At 34.0% G+C, this 27723-nt stretch overlaps 1 protein-coding gene across 2 annotated transcripts in view; it reads left to right on the top strand.

Moving 5' to 3' along the window:
• The window catches only part of LOC124081878 (zinc finger protein 626-like), a 47020-nt gene that overhangs the window by 3756 nt on the left and 15541 nt on the right, over positions 1-27723 (top strand). The window contains exons 2-3 of one of the 2 annotated variants that reach the window (XR_006848173.2): positions 3319-3416; positions 8819-9700. Coding sequence is in view for 1 of the 2 variants with exons in the window: in XM_046428241.2 (XP_046284197.1) it covers positions 3357-3416 (60 nt within the window). In the remaining variant the exon portion in view is untranslated. Of the gene's footprint in view, positions 1-3318; positions 3417-8818; positions 9701-27723 lie in introns of those variants that run through there. The other variant, XM_046428241.2, reaches the window with a different exon arrangement.

Genomic DNA, 27723 nt, shown 5'->3' on the forward strand with positions numbered 1-27723 from the left:
CACCAATGTATGACACTCATTGGATATATATACTTGGTGTGCCTTCAAATTTGTCACTTTATGTATTATGTTCTTTTCTTTACTCTCCTTTTTATAGAATTTCTTTTTCCAAATTATTGAGATTAGTGAATTTTAGACAATTCAGTTTAACAGTGCAGTCTGTAGATTTTCTTTTTAACCTCAGGTAAAATACATCCCACTTTTTGTGGGCTTATTGCTATGTAAATGATTTCTAAAAACCTGCATATATAACACCCTAACCTGACCTTACTCTGGACTATTGATATCTGAGTGGAAGGGATCTCAAAGTGATCCATGAAAAAGACAGGATCCTGATGGGTCAGGATGTGAGATTGGTGGATGCTGAGTATACAGTAGTGAGTATTCATGAAAAAGTGTTGGTGGAGTAGATATGGGTAGAGAAAAAAAAGTGCTGTGAAGGAAACAGGGAAAGAATAAGCTCAAGGGTTCAGATTTAAAAAGTCTAGTGGTGGATCAATAGTAGCATGAGGGTAAGGGGTAGTTTCTTTGGAGGCAGAAATAAGGTACAAGCAAAAGAAGAAGGTAACTCTGTCACAGTCCCCAAAAGAAAGAGTCAGATGAGTGGATTATGTGTTTATTTCTTCCCACATTGGAGTGGAATTGATAATTCACAGAGTATGTTTAAGTAGGTAGTATAAAACCATTTCCAAGTAGCTTTACAAATTTATGTGGCCACAATCAACATTTGACAATTCCAGTCACATAAAATTTTGTACTTTTTCATCTCTTTTATTTATTTATTTATTTATTTATTCATTCATTCATTCCATTTTTTTTCATTCACTTTGCTTTATTGTTATTGTGTATATATTCCTGGTGAGTATTCAATGATACACACACACACACACACAGGTATATGTATATATAATGCTAACTTCTATAACACTATATTCAAAAACATTAAAGTCAGCCAGCCTCAGCAACTTAGTGAGGTAGTAAGAAAATCAGCAAAACCATATTTCTTTATAGAATATTTTATTAATGGCTGAGAGTGTTTCTTAGCAATAAAGCATATCTGATTTCAATTTGTAATATGAGAGAGAGAGAGAGAGAGAGAGAGAGAGAGAGAGAGAGATCTTACAAAAATGAAAAAAGTAATCAGTGACACTCTTAGTGTCAAGGATGTAAATAATTTAAAAGTTGGAAAACACATCTGAGTTATTAACTGCTGCTTTGGAAAGTTAGTCTTCTCTCCAACATATAAAAGTGAGAGAGGAATTCTTTATTAAGTTTTGTATAAGAAAAAAGAGGTGTTTTGATACAGTTTTTAGTTGACCCAGACTGAGTCAACTTTAGTGGGTGATTAGGGTTCTGCCAAGATGATAGATCTTTGAGTTATTTGGAATAATGTGATTATATCTAGTCTTCAAAAACAAAGATTAAGGTCTACTATAACACTATATTCAAAAACATTAAAGTCAGCCAGCCTCAGCAACTTAGTGAGGTAGTAAGAAAATCAGCAAGGATTTGGTCAAGGAAAAAAACATTTAAATGAAAAGTAAATGTATGAATAAACACATAAAACAATATTTAAGAAAAAGTTAACATTCAGAATATTTATGCAATTATATAATCACCAGTAATGTAAAAACAATGACAGCTAAAGAAAAAATGAATCAATAAAGGAACAAATAAGTAATGGAATTAATTAATTAATTAATAACTACCAAGTGCAAAGATGTAAAGTGACTGGAATTGTCAAACTCAGCTTGTAGCCATGACAAAGTGTAAAGTTACATGGAAATGGTGTTTTACTACTTACTGAGACATACCTTATGAACTATAAATTCTACTTCTAGGTGAGAAGAGTTGAACAAAGAACCCATTCACCTGGCTCTCTTACTTGGGAACTGTGCAAAAAATTACCTTTTTCTTTCTCCCCAAATTTTATTGCTACTTCCAACAACACTACCCCTCTACATTCATACCATCATTGTAGACTTGTAGCATATGAACTCCTCTACTGCTCAAGCTTTTTCTTTTTTTATTACTCTTTTTCTCCCTACTCCCATATAGTCCACCAATACTTATTTTGCAATGCAAAATCTGCATACTCAGCAATCTCCAGTCTTACATCTTACTATATCCATTTCCTGCCTTGTGCATGACCATTTTGAGATCCCTTGCATCAAGACATCAATAGTCCAAACTGATCAGATTTGGGGGTAAAATGTGCTGAATATTAGAGGTCAGTTACACAAGAAGAACGCTATAAAAAGTGGGCTTCATTTAAGGGTGAAAATAAAAAGAAAATCTATAGACTTCACTAGTTAAAATAAAGGATCCAAAATTTATGAGTCTCAATAATTTGAATTATACCTGTGAGTCTCTTATTTTGGGGGAAGGGATACGGGGACATTGCTAATGAATTTAAAGCTCAACCTGTTTTTTATGAGACAAAGAACAGAGAAGTAAAAAAAAATTAAAGAAACTGTGATATCATTTTCGTAAATAAAAATATAGACATATTTATTCACAAATTGTTTAACCTTATAAACAGTTATAAATGTCAATTCACTTCCCTCTGGGTTAGGTCCTAGTATTGGAAGAAAACTTTGCCTTAAAATAACCGCATTCACAAACCCTCAAATAATAATAATAATAATAATAATAATAATAATAATAATAATAATGTGACATGGGGACGATTTCAGGGTTGTGAAGCATACCTATAATATAAGTTACTTGAAAAGCCATCAGGAGAATTTTATACACTGTCTGAAGACATATATGTATAAATTATATATAAAAAGTGTTTATGAGTTCTGTAGTGAGGGTGCACAAGCCTAATACACAGTCTTTATTTTTTCTTGAGTATTTACCATTAGTAGTTTGTTTGTTGGTTGGTTTTTTAATGTGGTGCTGGGTGTCCAACCCAGTACCTCTTGCATGCTTGGGAAACACTCTACCACTGATCCATAACACTAGTCCCTAAAGTCCGTTACTAATTTTTTTTTTTTTTCAGGGAGTGTAGGTGTGTAGTCCAGGGGGTTGAATCCATGGCCTTATATCAGCAAAACAAGCACTCTACTGACTAAGCTATATTCTCAGCCCTGATCTCTAGTCTTTTAACAATGACAATGGCACAGCCTGTCATTCAGACTTTGAGTCTGTGCCCACTTGGCTCAGGTTGGAGGCAGTGCATGAAACCTTGACCAATCAGTCTCTTTGGTGAAACTGCCCAATCCTCATGCAGCCTGTGATGAGGGGGCGGGCTTCCACAATCTTCTGTTCCTTTGGTGTCTGGAGCCAGCCATTTTTTCAATCTTTTTGTAGGCTTTCTATTCTGGATCCGGAGCCCAGGTTTCTGTGTTATGCAGAAGCTGAAAACAAATCACAGGGAGATCCCTGAGAACCCTGAAAGCCAGGAAATGGTAAGTGTGCCTTGTTATCTTGAGACTGGGTAGGAAGGTGGCTTAAAGCTGACAGGAGTGGCAATGGTGGAAATTGGCAGTCATGGCTAGGGACTCTTCCTGGTCCTCTCCAGAATCTTGTGGCTAGAGGGTCTCTTTGGGGCAGCTTAGCCTTCACCTGCCTCTGACTAGTCTAGTGATGCTTATATCAGCAGTTGAAAAACTGGGCATTTTGTTCCATAATTGTATGGTGGATTTCAGCTTCTTTCTAAAACCCTTTGTGGGCTTCCATGTGCCATGAGTCCAGCATGTCTCCAGATTGCATAGTAGAGACTGAAATAATTATCAGGAGAGAACCACAATTCCATTTGTTGCACTCATGCATGAGATAGGCTATTGATTTTAGGGCTTGTTACTCATGAGGGTTTGTCTATTTATTTATTTATTTATTTTATTGTGTGTGTGTGTGTGTGTGTGTGTGTGTCTGTGTGTCTGTGTGTGTGTGTCTGTGTGCGTGTGTGTGTTTGTGTGTGGTTTTCTTTTTGGTACCAGAAATTCAACCCAGAGGCATTCATCCACTGATTCACATTCCCACCCCTTTTTTTTTATATTTTTATTTAGAGACAAGCTCCCTTTGAATTTCTTAGGGCTTCATAAATTTGATGATGCTAGCTTTTAACTCATTCTCTTTATGAGTCCTGAGATTTTTAATGTAGGGGAAGCAGTATCTCAAATCCAGAAAAAAATTGAAATCCAGAACTTCAGTTTAGCTCTCCATAGGTCTCAGAATAAACTCCTAGTTTTCTAGCTCTCTGTTCACATATCCAAAATTAGGGTTCTCTGTTCACAGTGAATAAGTCTAAAATAGAATAGATAGTATGACCATGGAATGGGGATAATGCGCCTCACTCTAACACACCTGGTGGCTAACTGAAAGATATGTTAATGAGCACCATTAAAGCCTATTTCTAATGTAAAAGACCTTGAAGCCCATTTGTGGGAACACCTTTAACAAAGTCCTTTGTCCAGGGGGGATTCCTGATTGAATTTGAAGAAAAAAGGATTGGTCACCACAGAAAGAATAAAAGTGAACCCATATGGTAATCAGGATAGGATTTCTTTTCCAAAGCCTATTCTAAATGCATTATGCTCCATGTTCTGCCCAAAACTATTAATAAAGTTCTAAGATGGCATACCAAAATGAGTTTTTTTTTTTTTTCTGGTACCATTCCTCATACCACATGGTGGGAGTTCTATTTCTTAGATTTTTCTCTTCAAAATTTATGAGACAAGCACCCAGATGCAATTGGCAAACTGAGAAATTTTGGCTCATCTCAAAACTCCACTTTCAGCCTTATAAATCATTATTTTCCCATGTTTTATTTCAAGTGGATGCATCATTTATGTTTTTCTACAAGAACTGAAGGGCATTTTTAAAAGATTTTAATTCATCACTCTGAGATTTTCATATGAGAAGAAAGCAGAATAAAATTAGGTGACATTAAAAAGAATGAATCTCTCCTAAATGAGGTGTATGTGTCCCAATTAAGAAATTTTAAAAACCGTAATGGGTCATCAATTGAGGGTTTATTTATTTATTAATGTATTTGTTTGTTTACTTATTTATGGTCAGACCATTTTATTAAAATAACCCACAGAAGGGGTTGGGGTTGTGGCTCAGCCATAGAGCACTCACCTAGCAAGTAAAAGGTCCTGGGTTGGATCCTCAGCACCACATAAAAATAAATAAATAAATAAATAAATAAATAACCCACAGAAACATTCCAAAAATTTCAGGAAACTCTTCTGGTGTGGCAGAAAAAATAAAAGTGGGACTAACTTGAATTTAAATCACATGCTAGTTCAATCTCTCTCTCTCTCTCTCTCTCTCTCTCTCTCTCTCTCTCTCTGTACTGGGGATTGACCTCAGGGCCTCATGCTTAGAAGCAAGCACTCTACAAGCTTAGCTATTTACTTAGCCTCATGATTTTGGGGGAAGAAGACCAGGGACTGAAGTCAGGAACACTCTACCACTGAGCCACATTCCTACCCTCATTTTGTATTTTACTTAGGGACAGGGTTTCACTGAGTTGCTTAGTGCCTCACCATTGCTGAGAATTCATGATCCTTTTGTCTCAGTCTTGTAAACAGCTCATATTACAGGCATGCGCCACCATACCTGGCCAACTTTAATCTTAAGGGCTAAAGTACACAGCAAATTAGATCAAAGTACATGTCAATAACTTGGTACATTATTATATATAGACCTATATTTTATTTACTTGTATGTGGAGCTGAGAATTGAACCCAGTGCCTAACATGTGCCAGACAAGTGTGCTACCACTGAGCCCCAGCCCAGCCCCCCTGGTACATTTTTTATGGGGGACATTGGAGATTGAACTCAGGAACACTTGATTATTAAGGCACATCCCCCAGGGTTATTTTCTTTTACTTTATTTAGAGACAGGATCTCACTGAGTTTCTTAGCACCTCACTTTTGCTAAGGGTGGCTTTGAACTTTTGATACTTCTTCCTCAGCCTCTTCAGCAACTGGGATTACATGCTTGCACCAACACACCCAGCTCTTGGTACATTTTTAATACCTGTTTTACATAGATTTTAACGAGTAGCCTCAACTTTTTTTCTAATATATTTTTGACTTGAATCCATAACCCAGAAATCAGTGAAACAGAATCTATTTTTTATCTCCAACACTGCTTTCAGTTATGACAGAGTCTGAGTTAAGATTCCCCATTAAAGAATTTACTATGTGTTGGGTCTCATTCTGACCTCACATATAACCTAGTTCTGAGTTTTAGAATATCTGAAACAAGGTTCCCAGAAATTCCAAATATTTTGGAGTATTTAGAAAACACCACTATCTGAGTCTTGCTTTCCAGGGAACAGTTTGGATTTTAAGTGTGTAGCTTCTGAAGGGATGGACTAATTGGATGCTTTGCAGCTGGAAGGCATTTTCTGATATACTTTCTATCTAAAAGGTACTTCATTTGTTTCCTTTTATTAGATACTGTGAATAAAGATATAATAAAAATAGATGTGTGGCAATATGTTTAGCAAAAGGATCCCAATTCCTTTACATATATATCCAGAGTTATTATTAGTGGATTGTATGACTTTTTTATGAAGAATTATTATTTATATCTTTTTATTTTTTAAATACTGGAGATTAACTCCAGGGCACTTTACCAAGTCTCCAACACTTTTATTTATTTATTTATTTTTGAGAGAGGGTTTTACTGAGTTTCTTAGGACCCTTGCCAAGTTCTTGAGGCTGGTCTTTAACTTGAGAATAAACCCCTGGTTTTCTACCTCGTATCCTCTTAAGCAACTGGGAGTACAGGCATGTACAACCTTGCACTGCTACCCCAAATTATTACTAGTGGATTATGTGGCATTTTTATTTTGGGCTTTTTTTATTTATTTATTTTACAGTGAGGGTGAGAGAGAGAGAGAGAGAGAGAGAGAGAGAGAGAGAGAGAGAGAGAGAATTTTAATATTTATTTTTTAGTTTTTCGGCGGACACAACATGTTTGTATGTGGTGCTGAGGATCGAACCCAGGCTGCACCCATGCCAGGCGAGTGCAATACCGCTTGAGCCACATCCCTGGCCCTTTATTTTGGGCTTTTAAAGAACCTTAACGTTTATATAAAAATATATTTATTAAATTTATATTGTCACCAACATTTTTACATATTTGTCTACCCTGGAATCCCTATTAATTATGAGATATTTGCTTGGTTTTGTTTGGTTTGGTGCTGAGTATTGAACCCAGGGGTGCATACCACTGAGACACATCCACATTACTTTTTATGTTATATTTTGAGACAAGCTCTCAGTAATTTGATTGTAGCCTTGTCATATTAATGAGGCTGTCTTTGAACTAACAAATCTCCTGCATCATTTTTCATAAGTTCTAGAATTTCAGGCATATGCCACCATACATGACAATTTTAGGTTTTTATATTAGCCATTCCAACAGCACTGCATGGGCTGCAGAATTCTATTTGATTAGTGCATTAAATCCCTGAGGCAAGTTTATGTGAAGTAGCCAGTGTAGGAGTGTTGTGTAAAGATTAGCAAGGATTGTGGAATGTGATAGACCTTATTATCTAAAGTACATATGTGAAGATAGAAACTGATATGAACATATTTTATATACAAACAGAGGAATGAAAAATTTTTCTATAAGTGTAATAAGAATTGCATTTTTAAATACAAGGCATTCCATTGTCATGTATTTAAAAAATGAAACAAAAAAAGATTTCTTTATATGTATTGCTGAAAATCAAACTCAGTGCTTTGCACATGCTAGCAAAGTAGTCTACCACTGAGACACAACTCCAGCCCATGTACCCAGCTTTTTATACTCTCTTTGTAGTAATCAGAAACAACTTTAAAAATTAAAATTGCATTTATATCACTTTTCCTAGTGCAGTAATGTATTACCAACTAAACTTATTCTTAGTATTTTTAAAAAAAAATAATATAATGGATGACTGTTATTTTTTTCCAGAGATTATTTTAGCACTTCTTTAGGGAATGGTGAAGGGTCTTCTCTTTTTTTCAGAATATGGATATCTCCTATTATCAAATGGGCCCATGCTAAGTGAGTTGAAAATAATTATTTTAAAGTTCACACAATACACACATTTCCAAGACTATAGGGGCAAGGGAAAGAACAATATTCACAAACAAGAAACTATTTCCCATGGAAGCATAGTATCAGTGTCCAACCTGGAGTGTAATCCAGATCTTTCAGTGATAAGGTAGTGTAAAAACCACAACAATAGATTTTTGGGATCCTCTAAATTACCCTGAATGGCTTTAAATCATTTACTCTTCTTCAAAGTAAAATTTCTGCTACCTACTTAAAAAAATAAAGCACTATGAATGAGAAAGGTGAATGAGACTTAAGTTCTGTGGAAGTAATGAGGTTGACCTTTAATTATAGTTTATAAATAGTCAAATAAGGAGGGCCTTAGAGTTGTCTCATCTTTTCCAACACATGATGTCGAATACTTAGATGAGCTGACATGAGATAATGAAAATGCATTTCAGGGAACTGCTATCACAGAAATTTTCAGGGTAGAATCTTGGAAATGTGGGAAAAATATATTCATATACATATGCATTTCTATAAAAAATAAGTGATAAGTACATGAGTATGAGGGTAAATTCAGTGTGCCTCATGCATTGTAGGTTGAAGGTAATGATAAAGTAGTAACTGAAGAGATCCAGAACTCTATAATTGTGGGAGACATTAATAGCAATTTAGAAAAAGAAAATACAGTTAAATCCCTTTAGATATACCTCTGTCCTGTGTTCTTCTTATGAATTTGATTCTGCCAAATGAGATTATATGAGTATGGTTCTCTAAATTTATGTTTTCTTTTGTTTTTAGGATTTTGTCAGCTATGTCATGTAAAGCCCTGTCCTAAACTCACTTTGGGGGCTCTTTTACCACCTGTTCTAGAATGCAGAGCAGAGACCCACCTCACTCATTCTGTGCAATGAATTGACTTTTGTGAATCTTTGCAAACAATGATTGGAAGAACAAGCATATTGGATGGTCTTTCATATCCTATAATATGGTTGTCAGACCCTGTGGGGTTAAAGGGTAGTTGCTTGCTATGTTAGAGAAATCTTCCCTATGAGAAGGGCTTATCTATATTTTTTGTTTGGAAGTCCCATAAACAGAAGAGAAGCATTTATGGTTACAAACACAGGAATGCCAGAAGCCATTAGATGTGAGAAAATACAAAAAATAAAATCCTCTCTTAGAGCTTTTAGAGGTAAAATGTTTATTTCTGTTTTCTGTAAGAAAACTAAAATTTCTCTTTGGCCTGACAATATTTTGATGTTTTAAACTTGTTTGGAATTTCTAACTGTGTTTTGAATTCACCTATGCCTGGCTATCTCTTGCCAGATAACCACACTCTCTAAAACCTTACTGGTGCCTCATAAATCCTGGCTCCCACTGACCAAATAACAATTCTAAATCTCAGTGGCAGTTCATAAATTCTAATGTTTGGAGCTTAATTTATTTTCTTCCTTGAAATGTTAGCCATGTAGATCCTTAACCTGCTATCTGCCTTTGTGTTATGCTTGTCAAAATCTTGTTAGCTGTAAGTACTCTAGACACCCACCTCCTTTATAACTTTTTGTGCTGTAAAAACTTTTTCCTGAAGATCAGGGGGATGATCTCTAGCATGGTTTTTTTTTAAGAGATAGTCCTGGAGAGATTTTTTGTACACAATACAATCTTGTTTAAATTGATGTAAAATTGGAGTTGCTGGTCTTTTCTTTGTGTTTTGGTTCAACATTAACCTTTTTTTAACTTCACTGTAAATAAAACCAAAGAACACCACAAAACTCTTGTAAATGAGCAGGTGCATAAGAGTCATTCTTTACTGAAAGCACATTATTCATTATAGAAATGATATAAGCTTAAAAATTAAAAGATAGCTCAAATATAAGGGAGTTTAGGAGTTAGAATTTTTTTTTCTTTCAGAATATAGGTAGTAAAGTAGGACAAAAGAGAAAATGTGAAGCATAAATATATTAAGTAGTATTCAAAAAAATTACCAAAATATTTATTACAGAAAAAAAATCGTATCTATAGAAATGGTTCAAAGGAAGCTTTTTTTTTTTTTTTTGGTCAGGAATAAACATTGGACAGGAATGGAAGTTTTGGTTCTCTTTTAAGTAGTTTTACTCATAGTGAATAATCTTTATACTATTTCTGCACTTTACTGGTTGGAATTAATTATAATTCATATGTCTGCAAAAAAGGTACTGAATGCAGAGAAATATTATTCCTCATGTTTAAATCACCTACATTATTTGATCTTTCCCTTTTTAAACAAAAAATCTGCATAAAACCATCTCTTAATAAATATCTCTATCTCTATATTAGCAGCAACTGAATTATAAAATATGCTATGATAACTTGTCTCTTCATGTACTTAAAGACTATGAATTTGCTGCTTAGCCTTTTTGTATAATTTTCTATGGTTTTCTCTTGTTATTTATATCTCTATGCAAAGTTTTATACCAAGCTCTTAGAATGTGCCTTAATTCCTCTGTGTAGCAATGTAGGATCCATGTCTTATTTGTGACATTTTGTTCCCAGAACTGTGTCTAAAGGGAAACATGTACAAGATGATTATCCAGGAAAAAATATCTATCTAATATTATATTTTATTTTATATTTAATTATATATTTATATATACATATTATTTTTATTATTTAGAAACACACTTTGGTCTGAAACTACAGTGATACTAGTGTATTTTACTTGAATTGGTTGTGAGAAAAAATCTAAAAAGTCTTTTCTCTTTGTTGGTTGGTGATTTCTGCAACCTCAGGAACCTAGTAAATAATGGCAGAAATAAATAAGTAACTCTTTAGTTTGAGGCATCAAACTAGATGATGATTTGCTTCTGCTTTCTATCTTGATCAATAGAAACATACCTTTAAATTTACATGGAACACTTTTGGAATTCTGTTCTGTTAGTTCTTCTAAAAAATCAATGAAAGTGAAAAAATAATGCAGGAAAGATAAATAATTAATTTCAACAATTCACTTCTTAAAATAAACAATTTTTTTTCAAATTACCAAAAATTCTGAAAAGTTAGAAAAGTTAAAAGCTTTAGAAATAGTCTAAGGCAATTTCTCTTTTGCTCAGGACAGTAGGCTATATCTCCAACTCATTCCTCTCTAGAATTCGACTGTGTGCAAATATGAAAAACAAAAGTGCTAAGATGCCTCACATGGCTTATAAGTTTTAAAATCCTGACAAGAGCTCAAATCTGCCATTTTTCTACTTTACAAAATACAAAATCTTCAATCTGTATACTTAACAAACATTTGCAGAAGTGTAATTCAAAATGACCTAAAAAAATGAAAAAAAAAATCATTGAAGGACTAACCCACTGACCATGAAGGACTTATAATATTGAAGTCCTTATATTAAATGTCTTTTTATCATTGTCAAAATTTTATGTGTTGACATTATCAATATATTAATCAAAATTTAAAAAAAAATAATAGTAACTATCTTAGTTCCTATTTTACTTGGTCTTTAAAAATTAGTAGTAATTAATATTAATAATTTAATGCCCCATACTTGTTAAAGTATGAAACATATACTTTAAAAGCTATGGCTATAGCAAGTGAAAAATCCAGCCTAATTTCCTTTTAAGATTGGGAGCTATCTCATCACAGAGGAATGAAAAGTTAATTTCTGCTTCATTATAAATTACTGTGATTTGTAAACTTGCTTGAAATGCCTGCCAATGCCTTGAACTCACCCATGTCTGGTGTTCCCTGATGAGATAACAACTCTCCCTGAAAATTTAGTGATGATTCATAAATTCTGGCTTTCTCTGACCAAATAACAACTCATTCTGAAACTTTAATTGTGCATTATAAATTCTGATGTTGTAATCTAAACTTACTCCCTAAGTACTGAACCATTTAGACAATTAACCTACTACCTGCCTTTGTATTAAGCTTGTCAAAATCCTGTTATTCGTCTAAGTTCTCAAGACTCCCCAATTTTGCAACTTTTTGTGCTATAAAACTTCAGTCCTAGAGAACTAGAGTGCTGTCTTCTTTTCCCATGGGTTTCAGGAGAGACTATTATGCTCAAATGCAGGACCCCCAAAAGACCATCAGAGACCAAGATCAATGTAAGCAGCAAAGAGGTGTTTATTGAGAGCTAGCTCAGTCCTCCACACAAACAGCAACTGGTGGCTTAGAGGCCCTGAGCCCAGGGTTTGCAGCAGTTTTATGTACTCTTTGGGGAAGACAGGTACCTCACATACACCATAGCATCTCTTAGCAAATCATCACAAACCTTGGGAAAATCATAAACAATTCTAAAACATGATTAGCACATTCACAGGTGGGAACAAGTTGGATAAGGGTGATTGGTTACTACAAGATGGGGATTCATTTGAACTGATTGACTTAGGCCACAAGTGGAGTATGTGCTGAACTATATGGTTTCCCAAAATGTTCAACCACCATAAACTATTGGAAGGGTCATCTGGCATCCCAGGTATTTTCCCTGTCTCATGCTGATTGGTGGCTGCTAGGGAGTTGCTATGGGTCCCCACCTAGCCTGACTGAGTCAGGGAAAGCAGGCACAGCAAATCTCTCCTATTATTTGTAGATAAACAACTCATCAGTATGGGTATGTGCCTAGGAGTGCTCTATGTGTCTTTCCAAGGACAAGGGTCATGCCCCTTTCCTTGGACAGTCTTTGCTCTGAGGTAGAGGCTGGTTTCTCACCTTGTAACTTATGTTTTTTTAGTGTAATTTTTATCTCTATCTGGACACAATGCCTTTTTTTCACTTATTTATTTTTATGTGGTCCTGAGGTTTGAACCCAGGGTCTTGCACATGGGAGGTTAGCACTCTAATGGTGAGTCACAATCCCAGCCCCTTTGTGTTGTTTTTATTGGGCATTTTTAATTTAGGGGGTTTCTTCCCAGTTCAAAGTTTAATCTGTCACCTAAAAAGAACAGAGATAAAAAAATTAAATAAAATTTGATAGTTATTGTCATTATTTTATATTAATTCCTGAATAATATACAAGCATATATAATCCATAAATTCAAATGACCTTATATGTAAGTTTAAATGAAAATGTTCTGTTGGTTGGGTTAGTTCCCACTTATGTAAAAAAAAAAAAACCTTGCCTTAAAATAACAGCAGCCTGAGACTCTGGGGTACATTTCTCAGATTAAAAAAAAAAAAAAAAAAAAGAAAGCAGCACTCAACGACTTGAAATTCTAGCCCTTATTCATGCCTGGATTGGATAATATTCCTTGTCCTGTCACTCAAAAAAAGGGCTCACGTCTGTCAGATTCAATGTTCATGATCTGAAGCCCCTTCCAATCAAGATCATTTTGTGGGAACAGTCCAATCCTGTGTGTTATCAGGGAGGAAGTGGGTGGGCTTTCACTTCTTATCTCCTGAGTCCTCCATTTTTGCCATTTGTAGTCTCACACTTCAGAGTCACAGGTTATTCTGCTGTGCAGGAACTGAGGATCCCAAGTAGCCCTACTCCTGAGAACCAGGCAATGGTGCGTGTGCATTGGCCTAGCAAGGGGGGCTGGGGGAGGAAGACTATTGGAACCACAAGACTGGCTGTGTTGAAAACAGGAGCTAGCAGATTGGTACTCTAGGCAGTCTCTGGAGTCTGCAGGCTTAAGTCCTCCACCGGGTTGCTATGTCCTCAGTCCTACTGGCCAACCACGTGGGGTACATGTCAGTGGCAGAGACTCTTTGCTGTCTTCCTTATGCTCAAAGGTCATCCTCAGCATCTGCATAAAATACTATGTGGCAGGTGTGTTCCTGCAGCTCAGATTCTGAAGATTGACAGATGAAATAATTATGAAAATAAAATCTACAATGGCCATTTTCCTTCAAGAGAGGAGCTGTCATTTTGGGGTACCTAATTTCCTCTTGATCTAGCTAATTTTCATTTTGACATTCTTTTATTTTTATTTTCTTCATTATTATTATTTTGTTAAAGTTAGGTGAACTGAGGGATACTGTACTACTTAGCCATATCCTTGGTAGTGAAGCCAAATTTACAGACAGGTTGTTAGTGTAGTTAGGTAAATTGGGACTAATATCCAGTAAAATCAAGAATGAACACCATATTGAGAATGGAGTCCAGGAAAAAGGGAATTGAAAATGTCCCCAAGGCCCTGATCCCATCCCAAAGAAATTTTAATGAAGCAGCTCACAGTAAACATGGATATGCCAATCCAAAAGCCCTTCCTGCCCAGATTACTCCTTCAGCCCACCTGTCCTCCACACTTTGGGCCTTCCCACCTATATTCCATCACTGCAAGATAACAGAACAACAGCAATGTGACAGGAATACAGAATAGCTGAAGGAAGACCTTAGCTAAAAATAAAAAAAAAAAAATCCCTTTCATGAATTCTACCTCTTGGGTCCTCTTTTTCGTATGGGGAGAAGTCTTTTCTGCTGTCATTTAATAAAGCTTCTACTTTCCACTCTAAACTTGCCTCACAATGCTTCTCTGGATTTATATTTCAGCATTGGGGAAGCAAGCATTCTTCACCAGTAAACAGCCCTAACAGTAGGTTAAAATTTATTTTGAGAAAGGTCCTATCTAAGTTGCTGAGATTATTTTTGATGTGGTTTGATTTATCTAGACTTTGCTATTGCAATAAAGCATACTGTTTTTACATAAATATTTATTCATATGGGGATCTCATTTATATTGTGATCTTTGATGATTATTTTAATATTATAATTTCATAATATATGTGAATAGTAGGTCATGATAAGTTCTTATTTTGCTCTTATAATTGAAAAGATTTTTGGCTAAAGTTACATATAACTTTGTAGATGAATTTTAAAAATTTATGCTTTGCTTTCTTACTTCATTTAAAGTAAAGCTTGTTGATTTTTTTTTTATTATTGCATTATTGTTATATTTAATAGTCAGGTTTATTTTAACATAACCATAAAACATGGACTATAATTTGCTCCCTTTCAGTATCCAGTAGTTCCCCTTTCCCTATTCTCCTACTTTCTTCTATCATATATTTATTTGTAGTTTTTTAAAATTATTGCTTTATAGAATACACATAAAAGTAGACTTCACTGTGATATATTCTTGTTTGTACATATAAATTTTGGTGAGCTATGTTGTGGGTAAATTTGAAGGAAAATTATCACCTTTATAATGATGAATTTTATTATCTGTACATGAGATATATAATTTAGTCTTTTATGTGCTTTTCGTGATTTTTATTTTCTCATAAGTTCTACATATTTTGTTTCTAAAAATGTGCACATGTGAAATACCACTTGCATAAGGCACCTATGTAAAATTTATATGCTGTGTTTTAGAATGGATATATTATGAAATGTGACTGGCCCTAGTGACCATTTTTCCTTCAAATTATTATTTATCTCTTCCAATATGTGTATTGTATTGAGCAATGCCCTTCAGCTTCAAGTGTTTGGAAGAGTACTATTGCATACTTATATGTTATCATGGTCACATATGCTCTACTTTCAGTAACTCTCTGTGATGGGGAGTATCATGTATATTCAATAGCAAAATAGTTTCCACAAATAGGTATGAATTTAAACTTCTTTTGAGTTAAAGATTATTCATTTGTTTTAAATGTTCAGCAGTATTACTTAATTTTTCCCATGATGGTTTTTTATTTTACATTTCTTTAATTTCTAAAGATTTTGAATTTTTATAGTTAATAAACATATCTCATGTATAAATTTGCAGTTCAAACTTCTGGCCTTTATATTTTTTTGGATTAAAAGATGAGAAAATGGATTAAAAAATGCAGCTAAACTTTGATATCAAGAAAAAGAAAAAAAGTTTAAATTATTTTTAAAAATTGCCTTTTTTCCCTCATCATTTATTATAGGTTTATTGTGTGATTGTAAGTGTAGGTTATTTAAATTGGGTTCTAGGGCTTATCTTTGGAAATTATTACAGGAAAAATAAATAAGAAATATCTCTACGCTATGGCTGCAGGAAAATGAGTAAATTTCCTAAAATCATATGGTAATTAAATTGTTAAATGACAGCTTTATTAAATATCCACTCCTTAAGAATTTTCTTCTGGAATATTTTTGGTAGTGAATCATGAATTCTATTATCTGGATTTTGCAGTTTAATATAAAATCATATGGAATGAAATTTGGGAAATCCTAAAAATTTTCATACACAATTTGTTGTTTACTTAATGATATGTTGTGGAGATAGCAATTAATGAACATATTTATTTTTAGAAATAGTTACTTTCTTTTCAGTTTCTAATAACCTTTAGATTTATTAACTTACTGAGTCACTCAGGGCCACTGATGTGGTTTTAGATTTTTTTTTGTTTTGTTTTGTTTTGTTTTTATTTTGTAATCTCCAGGCATTTACCCTTCTAAGAAATCTTCTTGAAAGCTGTTTTTATTTTTTTTAAGGCTTTGGCAACCCAATCATTTTTTTTTATTGTTGGTTGTTCAAAACATTACATAGTTCTTGATGTATCATATTTCACAATTTGATTCAAGTGGGTTATGAACTCCCATTTTTACCCCATATACAGATTGCAGAATCACATCAGTTACACATCCATTGATTTACATATTGCCATACTAGTGTCTGTTGTATTCTGCTGCCTTTCCTATCCTCTACAATCCCCCCTCCCCTCCCCTCCCCTCTTCTCTCTCTACCCCCTCTACTGTCATTCATTTCTACCCATTGTATATTTTCCCCTTTCCCCTCACTTCCTCTTGTATGAAATTTTGTATCACCCTGAGGGTCTCCTTCCATTTAGATGCAATTTTCCTTCTCTCTCCCTTTCCCTCCCACCTCTCATCCCTGTTTAATGTTAATCTTCTTCTCATGCTCTTCGTCCCTACTCTGTTCTTAGTTACTCTCCTTATATCAAAGAAGACATTTGGCATTTGTTTTTTAGGGATTGGCTAGCTTCACTTAGCATAGTCTACTCTAATGCCATCCATTTCCCTGCAAATTCTATGATTTTGTCATTTTTAATGCAGAGTAATACTCCATTGTGTATAAATGCCAATTTTTTTTTTTTATCCATTCGTCTATTGAAGGGCATCTAGGTTGGTGCCACAGTCTTGCTATTGTGAATTGTGCTGCTATGAACATTGATGTAGCAGTGTCCCTGTAGCATGCTCTTTTTAGGTCTTTAGGGAATAGACCTAGAAGGGGAATAGCTGGGTCAAATGGTGGTTCCATTCCCAGGTTTCCAAGAAATCTCCATACTGCTTTCCAAATTGGCTGCACCAATTTGCAGTCCCACCAGCTATGTACAAGTGTACCCTTTTCCCCACATCCTCGCCAGCACTTGTTGTTGTTTGACTTCATAATGGCTGCCAATCTTACTGGAGTGAGATGGTATCTTAGGGTGGTTTTGATTTGCATTTCTCTGACTGCTAGAGATGGTGAGCATTTTTTCATGTACTTGTTGATTGATTGTATGTCCTCCTCTGAGAAGTGTCTGTGGGTTATTTGTTATCTTATTGTCTAATTTTTTTGAGTTCATTGTATACTCTGGATATTAGGGCTCTATCTGAAGTGTGAGGAGTAAAGATTTGTTCCCAGGATGTAGGCTCCCTATTTACCTTTCTTATTGTTTCTTTTGCTGAAAAAAAACTTTTTAGTTTGAGTAAGTCCCATTTGTTGATTCTAGTTATTAACTTTTGTGCTATGGGTGTCCTATTGAGGAATTTGGAGCCCGACCCCACAGTATGTAGATCGTAGCCAACTTTTTCTTCTATCAGATGCCGTGTCTCTGATTTGATAAAGGGGCTAAAAGCATGCAATGGAGGAAGGATAGCATCTTCAACAAATGGTGCTGGGAAAACTGGAAATCCATATGCCACAAAATGAAACTGAATCCCTTTCTCTCACCATGTACAAAAGTTAATTCAAAATGGATCAAGGAGCTTGAGAGCTCTGTTTTTGAAGAGTATCTTAACATGAAAGAAAAAAAAAGTAGTTGTGTTTCCCCTAAAATCTATTCTCAATGCACTCTCTTCAAAATGGAGAGAAAATAATATTTCCTCAGACTGACATCCCTGTGTTAGGAGCTAATAATACATTTATGGTCTTTGAAGAAATTTCATAGAGCTCTTTCTCTGGGTAGTTTTCTGTGGGCTGCTGAATTGCCAATTAATATCTAGATACCCATGTTTTTTCATCCATATGATGGGAATAATTTTAGAGGGCACAGATGAATAATGCTCTTCATGGAGGCTATAAATACCTATATGTTCTGTAGTGCACAGCTGACAAAACCCCTGGAAGACACTGTGCAGATACTAATTGGTTAACAATTATCTGCCACTCACTTAAATTTTCTTTCAAACGCTTGTAATAACTTTTTCACTTTAGTCATCTTTGTCATCCACATTCCCGAGTATAAATGTTTAAATCTTTCTTTTCTAAATTCCAGGTTCCATTTCTCTTGTGGTTTAATGTGGTGCAAATAATTATGTTTTTTTTCTTTCTTTTACACTGTGTTTCTAATAAAAATGTTCTTTGCTCCAAGTCTATATTTGCCAAGTCCAGCTATGTTTAGAAAATGACATAGAAAATTGTATTTAATATATAAAGGAGAGTTGAGAATACTTCTTGCTTGTGTCTCACTTCCTTAGAAACTGAAACAGAACTGTGCTTGGTCCTGAGAAGGGAGCACCATAACCAATCATATATATATATATAATTTGATTGATTGTATAGTCTCTTCAGAAAACTCTCTGCTCAGATCCTTGGCCCATTTCTCGATTGGGTTATTATTATTATTATTATTATTATTATTATCATTATTTTTTTTTCTTACCTTTTTGAGTTCTTCATGTACCTTAGAGATTAGTGCTCTATTTGATGTGTGAGGGGTAAAAATTTCATTTTAGGATGTAGGCTCTCTCTTCACCTCACATATTGCTTCTTTTGCTGAGAATAAACTTTTCAGTTTGATTCCATCCCATTTATTGATTATTTTGTTTTAATTCTTGTGCTATAGGTGTCTCATTAAGGAAATTGGGGCCTAATTCCACATGATGAAGATTAGAACCTGTGATTTATTCTATTAGACACAGAGTATTTGGTTTAATTCCTATGTTTTTGATACACTTGGAGTTGAGTTTTGTGCATGGTGAGAGATAGTGGTTTGTTGAATAGGCTATCTTTTATCCAGTGCATGTTTTTGGCATCTTTGTCTAATATATGATAATTGTAATTTTATGCGTTAGTCTCTGTGACCTCTATTCTGTACCATTCTTCTGCATTCTGTTTTTTTTTTTTTTAATTGCAAATGCAATGCTGTTTTTGTTACCATTGCTCTGTAGTATAGTTTAAGGTCTGGTATAGTGATGCCACTTGCTTCACTCTTCCTGCTAAGGATTCCTTTAGTTATTCTTGGTCTCTTGTTTTTCCAGATAAATTTCATGGTTGTTTTTTTTTTTTTTTTTTTTGTATGAGAAATGCCATTGGGATTGTGATCAGAATTGCAGTAAATCTGTATAGTGCTTTTGGTAGCATGGCCATTTTGATAATAATAATTGTGCCTATTCATGAGCAAAGTAGATCTTTCCATCTTCTAAGATCTTTTTTTTGAGTTTTTTTCTTTTTTTTTTTATAACTTTCTTTTTTTTTGAGAGAATTTTTTTTTTAATATTTATTTTCCTGTTCTTGGCAGACATAACATCTTTGTTTGTAGGTGTTGCTGAGGATCGAACCTGGGCCTCACGCATGCCAGGCGAGCACGCTACCGCTTGAGCCACATCCCCAGCCCCTTGATTTTTTTCTTTAGGGTTCTGTAATTTTCCTTGATTGATCCTTCACCTCTTTCATTAAGTTGATTCCCAAGTATCTCTTTTTTGCAGTTATTGTAAATGGGGTAGTTATCTTTTTTTTTTCTCAGAAGATTTTTCACTGATATATACAAATGCCTTTCATTTATGGGTGTTGATTTTATATCCTGCTACTTTGCTAAAATTTTTTATTAGTTCTAGAAGTTTTCTGGTAGAGCTTTTGAGTCTTCTAGGTATATAATCATATCTGGCATTTGCAGGTAAATGGATAGCATTGGAGAAGATAATGCTAAGTGATGTTAGCCACTTCCAAAAAAAAGGCCAAATGTTTTCTCTGATATAAGGAGGCTGACTCATAATGGGATAGGGAGGGGGAGCATGAGATAAATAGATGGATTCTCGATAAAGAAGAGGAGTGGGAGGAAAAGAAAGTGGGCAGAGGATTAGCAAGAATGGTGCAATGTGATAGAGACCATCATCAAAAGTACATGTACAAAGACACAAATTTGTATCACCATACTTTACATACAACCAGAGACATGAAAAATTGTGTTCTATACATGGAATTAGAATTGTAATTCTTCTGTTGTCATTTATTTAAAAAAATCAATAAAAATATGAAAAAAAGTTCATAAATTATATACATTAAATGTGTTCATGTTATATATAGAATATATGTGTGTGTGTGTGTGTGTGTGTGTGTGTGTGTGTTTATAGATCTAGGGAAAGGCAAGTCTCTTTCCTAAATTTTAAAAAAAAATCAATTAATTTATTAATTTGTTCAACTTGCTAATAGAGCAGAATGCATTTCAGTTCATAGTACAAAAATGGAGCACAAAATTTTATTTCTCTTGTTGTACAGAAAGTATAGTTACAAAACCCATGTAACTCTACTTTGTGTACAACAAGATTTTCATCTCATTCCACCATCTTGCCTACCTCTATACCATCTCCCATCACCTTTCTCCCCTTTGTCTTATTCAAAGTTTCTTCATTTCTTTCATGCTACCTCTCACTTTCCTCATTGTGGATCACCATCCACTTAGCAGAGAAAACATTAGGTCTTTGGTTTAGGTAGATTGGCTTACTTGCCTTAACATGGTATTCTCCAAACTCCATCCATTTACTTCCCAAATCCATAATTTTATTCTCTTTTAATGCTCAGTAATATTACACTGTGTATATGGATATTTTCTTTATCCATTCATCTATTGAAGAGCATATAGATTGATTCTATAGTTTACCTATTGTGAATTGTTTTGCTATGAACATCAATATGGATATGCCTCTGTATTCTGCTGTTTTTAGCTCTTGTTAGTCTAAACTGAGGAGTGGGATAGCTGGGTCAATTTTGGTTTCTTTCCAAGTTTTCTAAGGAATCTCCTTATTCTTTTCCAGATTGGTGTCACCAATTTAGAGTCCTACCAACAGTGTAACAGTGGGCCTTTTCACCACATCCTCACCAACATATATTTTTGCTTGTATTTTTAATAACTGCCATTCTGATTGGAGTAAGATTAAATTTTGGAGTAGTTTTGATTTGCAGTTCTTTAATTGCTAGAGATGTTGAACATTATTTTATTTATTGATTGATTGTTTATCTTCTAACAAGTGTGTCTCTTTAGTTCCTTAGCCCATTTTATTTAATGATTGGGAAATTTGGGGGTTTTTTTGGTATTAAGTTTTTTAAGTTCTTTTTATCCTGGAAATTAGGTTTCTATCTGATGTGCATGTGGTAAAAATTTGCTCCTATTCTCTGGTATCACTTTTCACCTCACTGATTGTTTTTTTTTTTTTTTTTTTTTTGCTGAGAAGAATATTTTCAGTTTGAATACATCCCATATAGTGAACTTGCTTCTATTTCTTGTGCTTTAATAATATTCTTAAAGATGCAAAATTTTAAATCCCTTACCTGGGATTACAGGAGTATGACATCATGATAGTAACACAATTCACCTTAATTTCAAGCCCACTTTCTTAAGGGGCTTTCATCCTAGGAAGAAAAAGAAAATGTTATAGACTGGCCATTGGATCTAAGGCCATGTCATGAAATAAGGAATATACCATTAATCAATTTAAATAATAGACTCAAATCTTTGGATTTGGGGAAAAATACACACACACACACACAAACACACACACCATACACTTTCTGGTTAAATCTCCCTGCCCTCACTGAGGGCAGTTTCTCTCTAGATTTTTATATCTCAGGAGAAATATTGGTAAAAATATGTCTTTCACCTGTAGCATAAAAATAAGTGATCATGTCCTTCATCTTCCTGAACTCAGGACAAGCATAACTCTCAAATATAGTTCTGTGAACTGAGATTTTCTGGAGTCTTGACATAGTTTTGAGGGTGCTGTTTCAAAAATACCTATACTTGATTAGTAATATTTTAGTCACATAATGGTAATTTTCACATAGTGGAAATTTTGGGTTATACTATAAAACTCAATTTTTATTATTTTTATATGATTTCTAAAAAACAATTATTTTTTCACCTAATATAATTTTAAAGTTCAATCTGTTTCCATACAAGAGAAGTTAACTGAAATTTTACAGGATTGTCAGTGAATTATTTCCATCCATAAATAATATATTTACATATAATTTATAAATTCAAAAGACCTCATATTCAAGATTAAATGCAAATGCTTTTCTGGTTTGGCTGGATTTTATTTTTCCAAAGATACCTGCCTTAAATTTGCTGTGGACTGAGGATCTGGATTTCAATTCCCAGAGCCTCAAAAGAAAAAAAAAATAAATGTACAGACAAGACCCTACAATTGTGACATCATTTATTTCTGGATTTGAGGTTATCTCCTGTAACTCAAAAAACTCACTATGCTCAGATTGAGCATATGAAGACATAAGTTGTGTCCAATCAGGAGCCCTTATATAAGCATTTTCCAATCTACACATATTCAGTAAAGAGAAGCAAGTTTTGACTATCTGGTGTGTAGTCTGCCAGTGTGGGTATCCATTTCTAGGCTACCTCACTTATGTTCAGTGAACATGATTTTTTCTCCTGTATAGGTACTTATTGATTTATAGAGGAGACACTTGGTTCCTAAAAATACAGTAAATGATGAGTGTGTAGTGAAATCCTGAGACTGGGTGGTGAGTCTGGTTGAAACTGGCTGAACTGACTATGGTGGGAACTGGCAATGGTTGGCTAGAATCCTTGGTGTAATCTTTGGTTTATGCAGTCCTGTGTCTTCTTCTGAGAAAGGCCAGCAATGAATCTCCACTGGCCAGTCAACTGGACCATATATTAACAGTAGACCCTGGAAGTCCTATAGTATCCTATAGAATATCTTCAGCACTTACCTTAAATTCTATGTGAGAACATTTGTGGCAACATTTCCGAATCTTCTTAGATTGTGTTGTGGATTCTGGAGTGGGGAGATCATCACAATCACAACTCCATGTATTTTTTTCCTCCAGGAGAGGGGTGAGATACTCTCTAGGTATCTCATTTTTTCTTTCCTCCTAAATTAATTATCCTTCTTTTTGGAGATTGTGGTGTTGTGGATTGAGCCAGAGGTACTGTACCACTTTTTTATTTTTATTTTTATTTTTTAATCTTCAAACTTTTTTATTTTTATTTTATAATGTTCAAACAGTTGCTGAGTGTGATTTTAAATTTGTGCATCAGTATTGTGAGTGGTATTTATATATAAAATTTTAGTTTCCTGTTCAATGACAACTTCCCCTTATCCCAGTATTATCAGTTACTTTTTTGCAGTATTATCAGTTAATTTACCCACATTATATTTCAAATGAACATGGTATTTTCAATTGTTATACCAAAAACTGAATGAGACTTTTAAAATATTCTTTTCTCTCTTGGTGCAGTTATACATGCATATTAATTCCAGAGACTCAAGTGGCTAAGTCAGTTAGATTGCAATTTCAAGGTAAACATCAGAAACTTAGGTAGACCAATTAGACAATTAGAAAAATCTTTCTCAAAATTTTAAAACATGGTCGGTATGTAGCCCAGAGTTAACATGCTCCTATTTCATATCCCCAGTAACAGAAAAAAATCAAAAAAAAATTTGTTGTTATTGTTTATGAGCATTTTATATGATTGAAAATTATAGAAGAATCACTTGATCTTGGAAAAATCATGTTTCTATACTTCCTTCGTGTCTCCAAGGACAGACAACCAGAGTGTCTTTATGCTCAGATTTCCTTTTGTGGAATGTATATGAGAGCATTCTCATTCCCTACTCTGGTATTTTCCTGGAACTGTGTTTTAGAACTATGTAATATGAGGATCCCACAGCTGGCAAATCTAATGCCCCTTGTAAGTCCAGACCAGTACTTGTGGCTTTCCTTGTTCAAGAGCAGTATAAATGTAGAGCATTTAGTTTCTCAAAGAAGTAACTGAGAGAACTCTCAATTTCCATTTTTTAAAATGTCTTCACTAATTTTATAGTCTAGCATTGTGTTTCTTTCTTCCATATTTATATAATTGGAGTCTACTTATTCTTCCACTTTTCCAGAGTAGCCATTCTAACAGCTGTACTCATGCAGAAGATCTTATAGTTGGATGGTGCACTAAAATTCTGATGCAACCGTTTTAGATTCCAGGGTGCCTTATGCTAACTGGAAAAAAAAAATGATGTACACCTATTTTAGAAATAAAGAGGTATCTGTGATGTAATCATTTTTCTTCACTAGTATTTGAGATTTTAGCCCATTAGAATATTTGCACACCAATGTGAAACCACTCTTTTTGATCAAGGGAGATTTGCACCTGCACAGTTACCAGTGCTTTCAATGCTTTGAGATTTCAGATATAGTCCATTGAATGGAAAAAGTTAATATCAGGACAAATTACTTACAGAAAGAATTGGTTAGGTCTGGTGTTATTAGTTAAATGAGCTGGGTGAGAGAGCTCAGGAAGTGCTAAACTGCCACTTTGGCATTCAGTGATGGTCTGTATTTCCCTGTTAATTTTTTTGGTACTGTCTAGATAAAAGTTCAACTGTTAGCAACAGCTATTTGCAATTTTAGAGAATGTTGGCAAATCCCTCTAAGAGATTAAGGGATTCCCTTAAGATTTAACACCTCTTCCACTATGGTCTAAAGGAATAAAGCCCATGGATCTTGCATGGCCATACAAAACCACTTATTTTCACTCCCGTGGAATTGATACTCATGTATATCTTATTCCTGCCTCTTTGTGTACAGTTAAATTATCATTTAAACTAAAGGCAACTTACAGTTAAATAATATGTTTCAAACCCAAATCAATCTTCCTTTATTTATATTAACACTGGATTTAGGCATTTTGTTCCAGTAATTTTGCATACTACTCAAATCAGGAAAATCCTCAAGTGAATTCTACTTATCTCTTGGTAGATATTTTTCTTTTTAGTTTTCCAATGCCTCTAATTCCTTTACAGTTTTAAGAAGGACTCAAAACAGGAGTAAATATTTATATGGTGTATCCATAAATGGAGGGAGGCTTATATTTTGCTTTTATTTTTATTTTATTTTTTAAATTATTTCTCTTTATATCTGCTGTTTGGTGGATGCTTGTGTATAATTCCAGTGTCCACAGACATTCCCCACACAAGTCCCTTCTTGTGATCTGTGCCTCTTGTTCCAATATCTACCTTGAGGTTGGATTGTAGCATTCACTCACATTAAATATTTTATTGATATGTTTTGATTTATATAGTTATAATCATTAACAATAAAAAGATGTTTGCATACATTTGAATTGACCTATGTAGTTTTCTTTATTGTGATTTCTTTATCTTAAAATTACTACACTGTTGTAATATTATAACATGCATTAGTGTCAGGTAATGATCACTAATACATTTGCTCTTATATATGAGAGAGTTCTTGCCTAATTTTATATACATTTAACTTTTCAGGAAAATTTTAGAATATTTTGCTTTGATTTCTTCTTTAACAAAAAATAAAGCATGGTAAAATTTGACCAGTTATTATTAAAGTGTAACTTGGGAAAAATGATCATTTTTATAATAGTTTTATCCTTTGTGAATATGTTGAATATTTGACTCTTTTATGTACTTTTCTGTATTTTTATTTTCTTAAATACTGCATATTTCTTTTGTAAATATACTTACATATGAAATGCAACATTCATATGACATCGGCTTAAAACATGCATGGTATTTTGTAGGATTTGTCAAACTGGATATAATACATCAATGAAAATTCTAACTCCTAGTATTTAATTTTTACAAAATTTAATAATTATTTCTTCCTGTTTAACCATGTCCCTTGGTTTCAACTCTGGAGGAATATGGCTGTATTCTCATGTACAGTTGCTGTAATTTTAGTCTCTGTTTCTTGTGTGGGTGTATCATATACAATTGATTACAAAACAGTTTCTACAAATGGGTAATAAAAGCTTAAATTATTGTTTTCTTCTTTTTGTGAATGCATTTATTCCACATATTCATCAATACTATTTAATTCATCTATATGATGTGATTTTATTTAATGTTACCTAATTTCTAAAGTTTTTGAGATTTTGATTATTGAACACTTAGATATATCCTTTTTTATACGGCTCTTCAAAAATTTATTCTGATTTTCTTTTGCAATCTGTTTTATTTCTTCTTCTTATAAGTGTTTAATTACATGTGAGGAAATAAGTTTTTTTTTAACTTGTCAGTTTTGCACCTTTTAATGTAATCATTTGATGAATAGATTTTTTTGTATTAATATTTTGTAATTTATAAGTTTATGAATTATTGTATGATTTTGAAAAAAAACTATTTTTTTTTATTTTGTGATATTAGGGATTCAACAAAGTGTCTTAATGCTGAGTATATTCTCAGCTCTGTTTTAAATTTTATTTCCATATACGGTTTGCTCAGTTTCTTCAGTTGGCCTTAAATTTTGAACTTCATGCCTTAGACGCCAGAATTGTAGATATTTCAGGTGTGCACCACCATATGCACCCTATCTTTTGTATGTAAACTTTTTTTTTTTTTAAAGAGAGAGAGAGTTTTTTTAATATTTATTTTTTAGTTTTCAGCGGACACAACATCTTTGTTTGTATGTGGTGCTGAGGATCGAACCCAGGCCGCACGCATGCCAGGCTAGCGCACTACTGCTTGAGCCACACCCACAGCCCTGTATGTAAATTTTTCAGCTCTGTACGTTCTTATATATTTCAGTATTATTTATTAATAACTTATATTCAGCATTTAATGTGTCAAAATATGTTGTTATATTTTATGAGTGAACGGAAAAATAGCATTTTATTTTTATTTTTTTTAAAGTGAGAGAGAGGGGAGAGAGAGAGAGAGAGAGAGAGAGAGAGAGAGAGAGAGAGAGAGAATTTTTTTTTTAAATTTTTATTGTGGGTTGTTAGAAACATTACATAGTTCTTGATATATCACATTTCACACTTTTATTCAAGTGGGTTATGAACTCCCAATTTTACCCCATATACAGATTGCAGAATCACATCAGTTACACATCCATTGATTTACATATTGCCATACTAGTGTCTGTTGTGTTCTGCTGCCTTTCCTATCCTCTACTATACCCCCTCCCCTCCCGACCCCTCCCCTCTATCTCTCTCTACCCCCTCTACTGTAATTCATTTCTCCCCCTTGTATTTTTTTCCCTTTCCCCTCACTTCCTCTTGTATGTAATTTTGTATAACCCTGAGGGTCTCCTTCCATTTAGATGCAATTTTCCTTCTCTCTCCCTTTCCCTCCCACCTCTCATCCCTGTTTAATGTTAATCTTCTTCTCATGCTCTTCATCCCTACTCTGTTCTTAGTCACTTACCTTATATCAAAGAAGACATTTGGCATTGTTTTTTAGGGATTGGCTTGCTTCACTTAGCATAATCTGCTCCAATGCCATCCATTTCCCTGCAAATTCTATGATTTTGTCATTTTTAATGCAGAGTAATACTCCATTGTGTATAAATGC

Source organism: Marmota monax, unplaced genomic scaffold (genome assembly GCF_021218885.2).
Source record: "Marmota monax isolate L192 unplaced genomic scaffold, Marmota_monax_Labrador192_F-V1.1 WCK01_AAM20220418_F8-fsc00313, whole genome shotgun sequence".
Classification (NCBI taxonomy): domain Eukaryota; kingdom Metazoa; phylum Chordata; class Mammalia; order Rodentia; family Sciuridae; genus Marmota; species Marmota monax.